Raw genomic sequence first — 15,295 nt, forward strand, 5'->3', positions numbered from 1 at the left:
AAAAAAAAAATTGTTTGACATGTAAAGAAAAGAGAAATGAAAAGGAAAGGAACAAAGGAATGTTTTGCCAAATTTGGCCAAGAATTAGCTGTTTATATAGAACCATTGTCCATGTTGAAAATGGACAAGGGTTTTTATGGGCTTTTGATATATGGGCTTTTATTTTCGGTGGCCGACAGTCTAGGATCATCGGCAACCTCGAAACCCAATGAATGATCCAAAAAAACAAAAAAGAAAAACAAAGAGAGTAGGGGGTAAGACTGTAATTTAAACGGACAGAAGAACCAGTGGGAAGACTGAAAAGACTGAGTGGACTGGATTGGTACAACGAGCACTTGGGAAAAATGACCTCCTAAAATTCCGACCAAATGAAAAAGGCCTTCATTTGTTTTTTCGATTCTCTGCATCGCTTCCCCACCGGAAATTAAAAAAAATGGACGAATCCCCGATCTACAATCTACCTCAGGAAACTCTCTACCAGATCTTCTCTAGCCTTCCACTCCGTCAGATCATGATCTGCCGCTCCGTCTGCAAGCTCTTCAACCAACTCCTCACCTCCCCTTGCTTCGTTGATCACGTCTTCACCAGATCCCCTCTCAACCTCATCGCTCTCCGACCTCCACACCATCACCACCACCATCACAGCCATAGCAACCGCCACTTGTCCTCTCATTCGTATCTACACGTGTTCGATCCCGACCAGAACCAATGGCTCAAGTTCAACCTCGATTTCCTTCCCTTCCGGTCTCCCCACCCGGTCGCTTCCTCTCTCGGACTCGTTTACCTCTGGGGAGACTCGCCCGACTCTGCCGACTCGAATAAATCGCTCGTCGTCTGTAACCCGTTGACCCGGCGTTTCCGGGTTTTGCCTCAGCTGGGTTCGGCTTGGTCGCGTCATGGGTCTGTCCTGGTTGACACCGCGAGTCGGGTCATAGTCTTGACGGAATTGGTGGCACTTTACTTCACTGGTGCGCATCAGTGGCTGAGTTTCTCTTCCAACTTGCCGTCGAAACCCAGAAGCCCAATTTTGGTTTCCGACTCGGTTTACGCGCTCTGCGATGTGGGTTCGCCTTGGAGGAGCCAGTGGAAGCTTTTCTCTTGCACAATCACGCAGCTCAAGAGCTCGAAGCCATGGACTCGGTTAGAGAGGCATGAGTGGGGGGACGTGTTTGATATTTTGAAACGGCCCCGTTTGGTTCGGGGAACGGGGAATCGAATCCTGATGGTTGGTGGGTTGAAGTCTTCGTTTTCTTTGAACCCTTCGTGCTCGACGATATTGATACTGAGGTTGGATTTGGATAGCATGGAGTGGGACGAGGCCGGTCGGATGCCACTAGACATGTTTGGGTGTTTTCAGGAGTCGAGCAAGTTCAAAGTGTTTGGTGGAGGAGACCGGGTTTGCTTCTCTGCGAAGAGAATTGGGAGGTTGGCATTGTGGGATCCTTGTTCCGGTAAAGGGGAGTGGAGGTGGATCGATGGTGTTCCTGGTAGTGGTGATGGTCTTTCCAGAGGGTTTGTTTTTGAGGCGAGGTTAACTGCATTGCCATGATAGATGTGGTTGATTGGGTTATTGAGCTGTTGATGGTGCCAATACGAGGTTGGTATATTTAAGAAACAGATCAAATGACGTTGTATCAATTAGAATTTTAATCAAAACTTGCATTTTCAATTTTATAAGTTAATGAAAAATCAATTTATGTTTCTTTGTCTGAACTTGAATTTTATACACACTTACACACTTGGTTGAAGTAAAGTTTATGTCGAGAAGGCTGGCTTAGATGAGAGTAAGAAAATGAAATAAGTGAACCGGAATTTTAGAAGTAAAAACAAGTTGACTTACTTTTTGTATGGCAATTATATGTAATGAAAAATAATGTGTTTTTGACTCTGAGCTTTTGTTGCTATTTGTTAGTTTTCAAATGTTTTCTGGTTCATTATATTGTTTCCACAAATATTTTTGCTGTTGTTCCAAAAGTAACTGCGATAGAATTTAGTAAACATGGATTAACAGCTGAGCAAGCTGTGATGGTTATGGTTCTTTTGACTCTCTCAAGCATACCAACCTTACTCATTTGTTTGTTCGCAAATAAATTGTAAGGTTTTCTTTTCTGTCTAGCTGTGTTCCCCAGTTTGGAAGGTTTAAAAAAACTCAAATCCATGCTCGAGTCCGATACTCTACAAACAGCTTGTATGCCCAGGGCCAAGTGTAGGTGACCTAGCGCTAGCCATTGTTTAATGAAGTCGAACATTTTACTTTGCACCAATATGTATGAAGTAGTTTTAAGTTGTGATGTAGAATGAAAAAGAGGGCTGAAAATCTTATGGGTACTATTTTTGGGTTGACAGAGAGTGGAGGTTGTAAGCTTATTTAACTACTTAGAACAGGTAGGTATGTCTGTGGGGCATGGGAGTTATTGTGATTTTGATTTCACCCTATATGGACTGGCTGCCATCTGTTTGGTGCTTGGTTAGCATTTTCTCACTTGCTAAGCTATCGGCACAGCACATTGAAGTAACCACCATAGCAAAGCTTCTAGAGGGCTGTAATTTGAGATTTTGTGAATGAATTAGTAATTTGGCTTTTCAGTGTTCTTTTATGGTGTTGTGCTAAATATCCTTTGTTGAGACGGCACAATACCATTGTTTCTGCTGGCTCTGTTACGTTGAGTTTTTCCCCCCCCTTTTTTTTTTTTTTTCTATTTTTTTGTTGGATAAACGTTATGTTTCGATTTTCACTTCTGCAATAACTAGATATTTGATGAGCTGTTTTTTTGTCCCATTCCATTCATGACTTTGGTTTTTTGGGTCAACTTATCCCTTTCCTAACGCTTAGGATCTTGTATATCTACTATGAGACCCTGTCCAGCCTTTATCACCGCTTTCCTCCTGGTCCATAGTGATCTTGATACAGATATAAGATTAAAATATGGTTATTCAGCTTGCTTTTATTACTGTTTAAACAGTTTATAAGGTAAAATAATTATGATAAAGGTATGCACAGCGCACTTGTACATATGTTTAGAATTTGACATTTGAGCCTCCAATTATTTGACATTTGCTTATAATTATTTTTATATATGTTTTGAATTTTCCAGTATCTTTTTATCTTGGTGGTGATAAAGGCAAAATAAATTATTATGTTTAAAATACATTAGTTTCCACTTTACTTACCTAGTCTGAGATATGCATCATCACAAGGTATTGGTAAAAAAAGAGAGTAGTAAAGTTCTAGCAATCTAGGACAATGGTTTTCAATAATTCCAAACTGTAAAATATACGTTGTTTTAATCAAATTGAATACCTAAAAAGGCACTCCCAAGTCAGACATATCCACTACTTATCTTTCTGGTTAATTTTTGGGGTTTAACTGAAAGAACATAATTTCTCAAATTATACGAAAACAAACAACCAACCGTGATCATCATTTAAGGAATCAATCTTTCATCGTTCAAACATATAAAACAAAGATGGAACAAGATGTGATAAGTCACATGTTTATCTATTGAAGCAAAATTGGCCATAGCGTTCTAGGAAAAAGAGATGATTATCTGTCAGACACTCGGTGCCTCTCTTGTAACTATTTGTTCCTGCCTAGAATAAAATCTCCATCCCAATTGCCCATTTGATTGCCATGAACAAATTGAAAAAGTGATCACAAACCACAAAATGAATTATAGATCAAATATTATTATTGATTGAAACATAAATATCTGAATTTATCAATAGCCGGACTCTCAAAGAACAAGAACCACAAGGAAGAATAACTGAAGCTGGCAAAGCATCCCCTCTCTGTAAAGATATCTTCCTCCCATCTCTCAATAAAGGAAATCCCATTTTTCCCAACTCTAAAGAATCAACAGAGTAATAATCGCCGCACCGACAATGGTAAAAGAGTTCAACTTCCTCTCCTGTATCTTCAACAATCATATCTTCCAAGCTAACATCTTCTGCAGCTATGGTTGAATCCTGTCTCGAAGCTTGAAGCTCAATGTCATAAAGTGCCCGAGACCTTGAATCGCTGAGGATTTCCCAAGCCTTCTGTACCTTCAAGAAACTAGCCCCTAGTTCATTCTCGGCGTGGGAAGCCTCAGATGCATTTTGTAATTTATCAGGATGGCTGTTAAGGATGGCAGATCTGTAGCTCGCACGAATTTCTTCATAAGTCGCATCTTCTTTCACTGATAGGATATTATAATGTGTTTCTAGAATGGAATTCTTGCAGCAGAGCATTGTCCAAGCTGTGGCACAAGATATATATTTGGATGTTGAATTTTAGAGTGTGAATTTTTTTAGTATCTAAAAACATGTAAAAAAAAAAATATATATATATATATATATATTTCCATCAATATGTAAAGTGATTAAAAATAAGCAAACTAACGCATCACAATTGAATTTTTGATTGAAAAACTAAAAAACATATCAATATTGGACTGGCTGAAATATAACATATAATAATTGGATTTAAAGCATCCTTAGGATGGAATGAATGTATTGAAAAAAAAAAAAAGGGATAAATGAATTTAAATTGGAATATAATCAATATTGCATTTCTATTTTTATTTTTCATTGGGTAACGACAGATATTGGATTTCTTAAAAAAAAAAAATAATAATAATAATAATGATAAGCAATGGCTACAGCCTACTGTTCCATAAGGGTAAGAGGATACCACTTTTGCATGCATCTTATTAAAATCAAAATAAAGCAGAAAATCTACTTTGTTTCAATATATATATATATATATAAATGAAAATTATATGGTCCGTTCTGGACCGGATATTGAAAACGGTTTTTTTCAAAAATAATTGTCAATTTTGATAGTCCATATACAGTGGATATTGAAAACGGTTTTTTCAAAAACTATCATCAATTTCGATGGCCCATATACAGACCATCCAGACCATAAACAGATCATATATATATATATATATATAAAACCAACTCATTTCCTTTGCTAAGTGACTTATTGAAATGGCCAAACCTATAATAATTAATTCACTCTTCTTCTCTTTTGGACGAAATAATATTTCAATACACTGCATGAAAAAAAACTACTCTATCCTTTTCCTATAGTGCGGTCGAATCTTGCTATTTTTATAGATATTTACATTAATCATTCCCGCTAGAATACATAAATATAAATCAGAAACACATAATTTACCCTTTTTTATCCCTAAACCAAACATAATTCACAATGTTAAGTTCATTATTTTGTATTATAAAGTGCTGAATGCATTGTTCACTAAACAATATGCATGCTTGTTTATAACACCTCTTCCAATGGGGGATTTACGAGAATCTTGACCTGCATTGACATGGACTAGTATACGTGTATTCCAAATGCTAAAACTCCTGTACATCTCTATGAATGTTGCAGAATCAGACCTACAGAATAAGTAATCTATGTTATCACTTAATTCTATCTAAGGATCTACCTTCCAGTAAATTATTATCACCCACATTCCACATCTTGCTAAAGACACACATAGGAAGACAACTTAAGCAAAGCTCTGAAGCTTAGTTTTTGACAATGTACAAGTGACTCGAGAGAATATTAAATTCTCGCATTGTTACAAGCTAGTATGGTAATGTGGTTATCATTTTACACTTATTAACAATTAGATAGGTGAGAGGTAAGAATACTAGCTATGAAACTATCAATGGAAACAAGCCTATACTTTCAAGTTTAAAAAATTACAATTTAAGCATGCACTAGAAAATATCACACCAACAATCAAAGAAAAAATAGGTAGTAATTAAGATCCAATATTTAGTGAACGGATTTGAGAAGTAAAAAAGAAAAATTTCTGAGACCAAAGTCACAGGACAAGTGAAACATAAACTACAAAATGCAAAAGCAAACCACCACTACCTTCACCAAGCTCACTTCATACTGTTCCTTCATCAATCCAAAAAACAAACAATGCGATCTAAACCTGATATGCATAGCTCTCCATCAATTTTATACCCAAAAACCCACTGTTTTCTGCAAATCGAATCCAAAAACCCAATATCAATAACAATGACTCAACAACCAACGTGCCGGAACTTGAATTATCCGGCGACCCACGATCCAAAATAGATCGACAACGCGAAAACAAACCCTAATTCCAATGTTTCGACAATTTTACCAATTGGATCCAGAAAGTTCGCATAAGATACTTTCTTTAACACTAAAATTCACAATACCTTCCTGAACTTCTTCGCCGGCCGTACGTTGGCCGAACACCTGAGAGAATTTCCACTCCAGGGATGAAAAAGTAGAAAGGCAATCAACTATTATGCGAAGACCAATGTAATGTTTTAGATAAAAAAAAACCTTCCCTAACCCAATTCTACACCTTCAAACAACTTCGACCAAGAGCTAGGGAAAGCTTATCCCTTTTTGGTTTTAAGAAATTCTGAAAATTTTCAGATTCCACAGTCCGGTTTGAACACAAGAACCGCTCAATTTTCAATTTTCAATTTTTTGTAAGCTAATTACATTCTGCTAATTGGGTGGAAATCAATTTCAAATGGGTATTGACCAAAAATCAAAAAGCACCCAGTTCAAATAAATAAATAAATATTCCAAGAAATAAAAGCATAATTTACCAGATGAGAGCTGGAAGAACGTAATCAACAAATTCTGAGCATAAGAAAATCTGTGCCTCGCTGCCAACTCTCCGATTCGCCTCCGTTGGTCCGCAGTTTTGGGCATATACTCTTCGGCTTACTTGAAAATCTGTTTGGAAGGACGTAATCAAAGTGCATGTATTAGCGAGTGGAACTTGTGGCTGGGCCTGGAAAAGCTCGGCTTTATGGAAAAAGGTCTGGCTTGTTCTATATGCACCACAAACAAACTGTATACATTCAATATGAAAGATCCAATAATCCGTAAGATTTTTCGTAAAAGCCCTCCATCAGGTGGCAACCAGTTTTTAATTTCTGAATTTCAACTTTTTTCTACTATTTTTTATTTGAAAAAAAAAGCTTGCAATTATTAATTAAAAACATAAATATATATATATATAAATATTTTTTTTTTAAGTTTCAAACTTAATTAAACCGAGGATTATAGAGAATTGACAAAATATATATTTGGATGTTGAATTTTAGAATATGTGAATTTTTTTAGTCTGTAAAAACATGTAAATATATATATACGGAAATTATATGCTGAGGACGATCCGTATGAGGACTGTAGTATTAGTGATGGTTTTTCATAATATTAACGACGGTTTCTTAAAAAATCGTCATCAATACTATGAAAAACCGTCACCAATACTGTAGTCAGCATGATGATCGTCCGCACCATACACAGACTGTATATATATATATATTCCCATCAATATGTAAAGTGATTAAAAATAACCAAACTAACTCATCACAATTGAATTTTGATTGAAAAACTAAAAAACATATTAATATTGGACCGGCTGAAATATGACATATAATAATCGGATTTAAAGCATCCTTAGGATGGAATGAATGTATTTAAAAAAAAAAAAAAAAAAGGGGGGGGTGATAAATGAATTTAAATTGGAATATAATCAATATTGCATTTCTATTTTTATTTTTAATTGGGTAACGACAGATATTGGCTTTCTTAAAAAAAATAAAAAATAGTGATAAGTAACGGCTACAGGCTACTGTTCCATAAGGGTGAGAGGAAACCACTTTTGCATGCATCTTATTAAAATCAAAATAAAGCAGAAAATCTACTTTGTTAAGTCCACTCTGGACAACTGTTACTGAAAATGAATTTTTCATTGTAATATTAATAGTTTCCATACATATCGTTCGCACCATAGATGAACCATATATATATATATATATATATATATATATAAAACCAACCATCTTCTTTGCTAAATTTATTGAAATCAGCCGAAAACCTATAATAATTAATTCACTCTTCTTCTCTTTTGGACGAAATAATAATTCAATACACGGCATGAAAAAACTACTCTATCCTTTTCCTATAGTGCGGTCGAATCTTGCTATTTTATATATATTTACATTATGAGCATGCATAATGATTCTTTGACCATAATAATGCAAGTTATAAAAAAAAAAAAAAAGATTTGGATTCCGATATTATTAGCAATGGAAAGCATCTTTAACATTATTTTTAAAAATAAAAAAATCAAAAGAGAGAGAAGCATATATACCATCCTAATAATTAATTAAATAAGCAAATCAAGGCCATAAATATCTGATATTACAAATTTAATTTTTTTTTAATTTTTAAAGACTTACGTGCTATGACACTTAATTAAATTAATTAGTATTTTCATAGTAGTTAGAGCTCATTATAAAATGACCTCGTGATAAAGTACCTGAAATATATATATATATATATACACACACACGAGAAAAAAGAGCAAAATAAATTATAATATAGATATTTTTTATATCTTGGTCTATACTATAAGTGAGAAGCTGTACGATGTTTTGGTCATTTAAACTGTTTAAAATGGTTAAAAAACAGCTTTTTTTTTCTGCGATTTGGCTTTGGTATAGAGTTTTTTATTTTTTATTTTAATTAAAACCATAAAACGACTTCGTTTGATAGTTTGAAAACTCAAAACTTCATTTTTTCATCTAAGACGTATCTTTTAACCTTTTCCAAAAAGATTGTCCATTAATTTTATAGCTTATTATTATATTGTCATTGGATCAATTTTAATACAAAAAACTTCTTTCACTTTTTTTTCTTTTTTTTTTTTTTGTCACATGTATTTTTTAAGTGTTATAAAATATATGCAATTTGATTATGAAATTGATATTCATATATCTTTAACTAAAGCAAAATAAATATTTTAATACAATGAAAAACTTATATTTCATATTTTTTTTCAATTGAGTTATTTTTGTTTATTTAACTAACTAAAACTATAATAAATTTATATAATATAATTACAAAACTAATACTATTCAAAAACTAAAATAAAAAATTAATAAATATGCATCATTAATTAATTAAATACCTCAATTATGTTTTTTTTTTTAAGTTAGAATCTTTTAATTTTTTTATTAAGGTTTTTCTTATTTTTCTATTCCTACAATACTTTTTGATTTTATATTTTATTTATTAACAATTTATATTTTTTATTTTAACTAAAAATAAATGAACAACTATAAAATATTATTAATTTTTTTATTTTAAATATAAAACAAATAAGCATTACTTAGTTAAAAAAATTTAGAATTGGATTTGCATTTTTTAAAAGAATGGAATGGCAATTTGGTAATATAAACTAAATTCCATGGCTTTTGTTTTAATTAAAATATGCTTAGGTTTTATAAAAAGTAAAAGACAGTGGTAGATGTAGGAAAGGGCGAGTGTAGGAGCGGGTGTCCAAGTGAATGTAATTAGCACCTTTTTCATTTTTTTTTTCATTTTTTTTCTTTTTTTTAAGTTTCCCAGTTGTATAGTGCAATTATATAAAATGTAAAATTTGTCCAAGTGAATGTAATTAGCACCTTTTTTTTTTCTTTTTTTTTTTTTCTTTTTTTTAAGTTTCCCAGTTGTATAATGCAATTATATCAAATATAAAAGAGAAATTTTACATTTTATCATATACAAATCCGATCTAAAATTTTTGAATCCCATGATATGGTTTTTCTGTATCACTATTTAACCTGTGTTAACAGCCCTCAACAATTAAAATTATTTAATTTTAATGATGAAAAATTTGTAGAAGTTCAATTTTATAATAATTATTGATTATCCGTATTTATTTAAAATTCATTTAAAATTTTTGTACTATCATTTGTATATAATTATATATGTTTGATAAATATGTTTAATATATATTTGATAAACTATTTTACAATTAAAATTTTATATTGTTATCTTTGTTATCTTTTTAAATTAAATATAAATTAAAAAATATTTAGATCATTAATAAATCTGGTACATGCAACGCACATGGCCAAATCTAGTATTATATATATGTATGAACAAGTAAATATAAAATTTACTTCACGTTTAAAAAAAAAAAAAAAAAAGAATTCTATTTCGTTAGGTAATATAATCACAGAGACACAGACAAACACAAACATATATACATTTTCCAATGCAAAGTGTGACAGTTTTTAAATTTCTTTCTTTTTTTTATTTTCTTTTTATTTTTTATTTTTTTTTTATTTTTTTGGGTTGTATGGGAAGTATAGAGATAAAGATTGGGTTAACCTCATTTCTCCTCCAAATAATATATGTTTATTTTATTTTTTTCTTTTGGAATATAAATTTTTAAGAGTATATATTCATGTACTATCACAAATTGTGAAAACCAGATCACTTTATTATTTTTTTATAAGGCTTGCTTCCAAATTGTTTGTGTTTCTTTCTTGGTTTTTTGGTTCAATTGTAATTTGTTAATTAGATATTCCAGATTACATAAAGGCTAAAAGAACCATTAGGAATACATGAATAGATGCAAAGTTGAAGTAGCTAAGAATATTTGCGATTGAAAGCATTTTAATAATAACCACAAAAGGACTCAGTTTTTTTATTTTTATTTTTTTTCAAGTTACACTTGGTTTGCCAAGATTCTAATATTCATCAAATTAAGTTTTTCTTCTGGATCGAAACTTAATGCACACAAATGCTTCAAATTTTTTAAGTTTTTTTTTTTTAATATGGGGAAAGGTTCAAATTTTAAGTTGCATAATTAATTATTGCTTGTACAAATATTTATTATTGTCATAACTACCATTATTATTTTTAATAATACTTTAGATTGTACCAATATATTAGTAAAGAGTTACATATATCATTATTTAATTGATTTATATTTAATAATATTTATCCTTTTAAAAAATTTTGTATATTTTTTTAAATTATATTAAATTATTAATTAATTAAATAATGATATATGTAGTTAGTTGGTAGTTTGTTATTCCATTACAACATAGAAAGAAAAATTTCACCTAAACAAGCTCCTTAAAGTTGTATTTTTAATAATTTTACCACACTGCTACTTACTTGGTAAGAGTTGAAAAATCCCACTATTTAAGTGTTTTACCCTTTTTATCTAAACAATGAAGAAACCAAAAAAAGGAATACCCATTCCGATCCTTATGCTTTTTTACCACAAGAAAAAAAGGACAAATTTTTTTCCGATGGTGATATAGGACCCACAATTGATTGATTTAAACTCTTAGTACGCTGCCTAAAAAATACCAAAAAAGAAAATAAAAGTAAAGTTTGATAATTTTTTTATTTATTTTTTGGGTTGTAAGTTTGATAGGAGATAGTGGTGGAGGAAAATTAAGGTATAAAAATAAAAAGTAAAAAGTAAAAGGTTATTTTTCATCCTGTTTGATATCTAGAAGTTGCTAACATACAAAATCATTCCTACTTGCTCTTTTGTGTGTCAGAGTCTTTGAATGCCTCTGAAGCTCCCTCTTTGTCTCATATATTTTTTTTTTTTGGGTAATTTCTGTTTGTCTCATATGAATGCAATAACACACAGAATCGAACTTTCGGATCATAATCATATTATTTACTTTCTGGATAAGTGATGCCCATTTAATTTTATTTTTTTTTATTTCTATCATGTTCATTCAAATTTCCTTGTCATCAACAACTCATGGTGGGACCAGAGTCCCATACCAAGAGATATACAAAATCAGAATCGGGACCCACTTCCCAATTAAATTCTCGTTTTGAAGTAGACCGTTTCAAGGCTCCAATCCAACCCAATTGGAGTTCATAGACGGTGCATCAGCATCATGTCCTTATCCATACATTGCCTATGTTGCTAGAATAAAAAATTTCAAAATTTTTCTCATTTGTGGGTCCTGAAAATTTTATTATTTCCACCAAAAATCATGACCTGGGTCATAACAAAAAAAGAATGATTATGAGTTCATTGATTATGTAATTAAAACTGCAAGTTTTTTTTCCCCCTCTTATTAAAATAATTCAATTATTTAAGTAATTTCTTGTATCTAAGAGTAATCATTCATTTTATATTTTTGTCCAAAGATCTTATCGTGAAAGAATTATAGTACTTCTTTTCTTATGGTGAAAGTGGTGGTGACTGGTGACTTTCACTTTTTTTTTTTTTTTTTTTCGAATGACCAGTGACTTTCACTTCAAATAAACAAAAAAGTTAAAAATATATATTTTGTTACAATATTCGTTACATAAATTATCATGTCATCCCACTACTAATAAATAACTATTGTGTCATATTTATATTGTTTTCATCTGTTAACCAAAAAGAAAGTCATGGACTTTTCACTTGAGGGTGGAGTGCATGTACTTGTGCGATATTTGGCCTTTTGTGACGTGGGGATTCTACCCCTTGCAAATAATTTATTATTTTATTTTATTCTTTCTTTTTTGGCACTTGATGGATAGATCATCAAGCTTCCACAACATGCCTAAAAAACACATAAATATTGCTTTTTGCTTTGACAAGTTAGAGGCACTATCCTTAGCTTTTTTCTCTTTCTTTTTTTATTTTTTTTAAAATTTTTGTTTTAGTTTTGTTTTCCTTACAAAAGGGATTACAATATATATGTATATATTTTCTCTTTCTTTTTTTTTTTTTCCTTTGAATATAAAGGTTTTATAAACCAAAAGAACAACAACAAATTCTAGACTTAGGAGATGTCCAAATGGCCATTCTCCTGCAATATAAGCTCAGCAAAAGAACCAGGAAGGAGCTCGAAAGAAATAACACCGCCAACAGACATACCAAAGCTTAGTTACAAAGCAAATGAGCCAAATGATTGGCCTTTCTAGGAATACAAACAAAAGAACAGGAATCAAAAGCTGCATAAAAGTCTTAACACCCTAGTAAAAAAAACTTCGGTTTTCTAATGGATTTTGGAAAGAAAAGGGTTGTTCAAACTATTAACAACATTTAAAGCATCACTTTCACATTTGATAGAAAACCACCCTTACTCAACAACAAGAGGACTGTTTGGAGAACAACATATATTTTTGTCAATTCTATCGAGTCAAAAGAGTGCTTGGCCATTGCAACTTTAAGAGCCTGACTAGAATGGTTCCTAGCCACCACACCAATATAACAAGTGTCTATCTTAGTAGAGGCATTTGAATTAATCTCGACAACTCCACATGGTGGACAACTCCAAACATTAAAAGTAATCCTATCCTATTGAGGCTTAGAGGGATCATCCCAAGCTGATTTATGCTCCTCAAACCTCTACTTGAGCAACCTCACAACATTCTCAATAATCAAACTCTTTCCCTCATGCATAACCTTATTATACAATCTCTACACAAAATCCACAATAAGAGCCGTAAATAAGGAAAAAGTCTCCTTATCCTCTTGATGAACTAAAAGAGCTTCCCCCGAGTAAAGCAACAACTTAAAAAATTCTTGCAAATTCAAACTAGCAAAATTATCCCATTGGATTCCCCAAAGTCATGCAAACCAAATAGCCTTAGTCACATGACATTTGAAAAAGATATGGATCTCACTTTCCACACTTTCACAACCATGAGGGTAATGGGGATTATTCACCTAAATGCCCACTACTAACCAATGTCGTAACAACAAGAAAGCTATTACTACCAATCCTCATAACAGAAACTTCACTCTATCATTTAATTTGGAGGACCATAAAGATTTCCACCATATACAAGGAGATAGATCTTCCTAGTGATTTAACCAAAATGTAGATTTAATTGAGAAAGCTTCAGATTTGTTTCCCATCCAAACAAACTTTATCATCTCTATTAGCACAAGCCTAATAAAGCTTCAGATTTGATCACCATCCACATCAACTTATCATCTTTATCAAAATAGGCCCAATACATCTTGCAAATATTTTGCACGGTCTTTGAATTAAAGAAACTCTCAAGCAAAGGGACATTCTAACTCCTATTTGGCAATTTCATCGACTCCACCATCCCAATCCACTCTGGATACCTACTTCCTTGGGGCTAGGATGAATACCTAGATTATTTGGAATCCAAGGATCATTCTATATGCTAATTTTATCACCCCTCCTAATCCTATAGCAAATTCCCTTTAAGTTTAAACCACCTTTCTATCTCAAAGAATTCCATCCTAAGACAAAAAACAACCTTTTTTTTTTTTTTTTTTTTTCCTTTTGCAGTTCAAAAACTTGGAGGAAAGCTAGTTGATGTAGAAACTTAGTAAAATAGAAGGAAAATCCAATTACGAAACTAACTAATCTAAAAGGTATGGACGTCTGAAACTTGATGTTCAAGTTTTCTTACAATTATCAAGCTAGAAAGAGAAAATGTATGTTGCTAAAATAGTAGACAAGTTGGATAAATATATATCATTGTTTTAACATGCAAAACGGTGTGTTTAGAGGAATATTGTGAGAAAACCAAAATGGTGCGGATTGGTAGCTGAGCTGGAAAACAATCATGTGAGGCTCTCATCGGCACAAGCTGGTCTAATGGCTATATTTTAAATTTAGCTCCTATGTTTTGTTACCATTGAAGAATTCTGCACCATTACTCTATTTCTACTGCTCACTAATTCCCCCCTAGTTTCAAAAAATTCATCCTCGAGTTGAGTAGAGAGAGTGGGCGAACCAATAGGGATTGAGATCGGAGATATTAAACATAGGAGAAATGTGAAGATCTTCAGGTAAAACAACATAATATGTGTTGTCTCCAAGCGGTTTGGAAATGACAAAAGGGCCACGTTTACGGGGTTGCAGTTTGTTGTAGGTTCCGGTTGGAAAATGCTCCTTATGCAGGTAAACCATGACAAGGTCTCCTTCGTTGTATGTCTTATGCCATTTGTGAGCATCGGCTACAACTTTATATTTAAGATTGGCTTGCTCAAGATAGTGTTAAACTTTCTTATGAAATTGAGCATAGTTCTCTACAAAAGTAACAATACCTTGATGATGGGGAATGGGAATAGAGATGAGATCAGTGATGCTGTTGGGTACTTTAGTATAGACAATAGCAAAATGTTGGAGACTAGTGGAATGGTTAACCATACTATTATAAGCAAATCCATCTTGCGAGAGCATGGAGTCCCCTTGTTTGGGCTTGTCAAATGCTAAGCTGCGAAGCATATTTCAAAAAGTATGATTGACCACTTCAGTTTGACCATCTGTTTGTGAGTGGTAATGGCCACTATATTGTAATTTTGTATCAAACTTCTTCCATAAGACCTTCTAAAAGTGACTGACGAACTTGACATCTTGGTCAAATGTGATCTTTTTAGAATTCCATTAAGGCAAACTACTTCTCGAAAAAATAGGTGAGCAACAGAATTGGCATCAGAAGGTTTCTTATAAGAAAGGAAATGTGCCATTTTGGAAAAACAAT

The 15,295-nt window shown here is 32.3% G+C and overlaps 2 protein-coding genes across 3 annotated transcripts; one reads left to right on the plus strand and one right to left on the minus strand.

Moving 5' to 3' along the window:
* The first annotated feature begins 284 nt into the window (after positions 1-284).
* LOC107403419 (SKP1-interacting partner 15) lies at positions 285-1,709 on the plus strand. The gene has a single exon (XM_016010302.4). It carries the CDS (start codon positions 434-436, stop codon positions 1,547-1,549), a length of 1,116 nt encoding a protein of 371 aa, XP_015865788.1. The 5' UTR covers positions 285-433; the 3' UTR covers positions 1,550-1,709.
* Positions 1,710-3,667: 1,958 nt separating this feature from the next.
* On the minus strand, positions 3,668-6,774 carry LOC107403420 (uncharacterized). 2 transcript variants are annotated; one of them, XM_048475952.2, is made up of 3 exons: positions 6,598-6,738; positions 5,876-5,989; positions 3,668-4,238 (listed from the first exon to the last, which is right to left on the minus strand). In XM_048475952.2, exon 3 carries the CDS (start codon positions 4,228-4,230, stop codon positions 3,679-3,681), a length of 552 nt encoding a protein of 183 aa, XP_048331909.1. In that variant the 5' UTR covers positions 4,231-4,238; positions 5,876-5,989; positions 6,598-6,738; the 3' UTR covers positions 3,668-3,678. The 2 variants fall into 2 exon arrangements, with proteins under 2 accessions (XP_048331909.1, XP_015865789.1); XM_016010303.4 differs by lacking the exon at positions 5,876-5,989 and having other exon boundaries at positions 6,598-6,774.
* Between the last annotated feature and the right edge of the window lie 8,521 nt (positions 6,775-15,295).

The sequence above is a fragment of the Ziziphus jujuba genome, chromosome 5 (genome assembly GCF_031755915.1).
Source record: "Ziziphus jujuba cultivar Dongzao chromosome 5, ASM3175591v1".
In the NCBI taxonomy this organism is placed as follows: Eukaryota; Viridiplantae; Streptophyta; class Magnoliopsida; order Rosales; family Rhamnaceae; genus Ziziphus; species Ziziphus jujuba.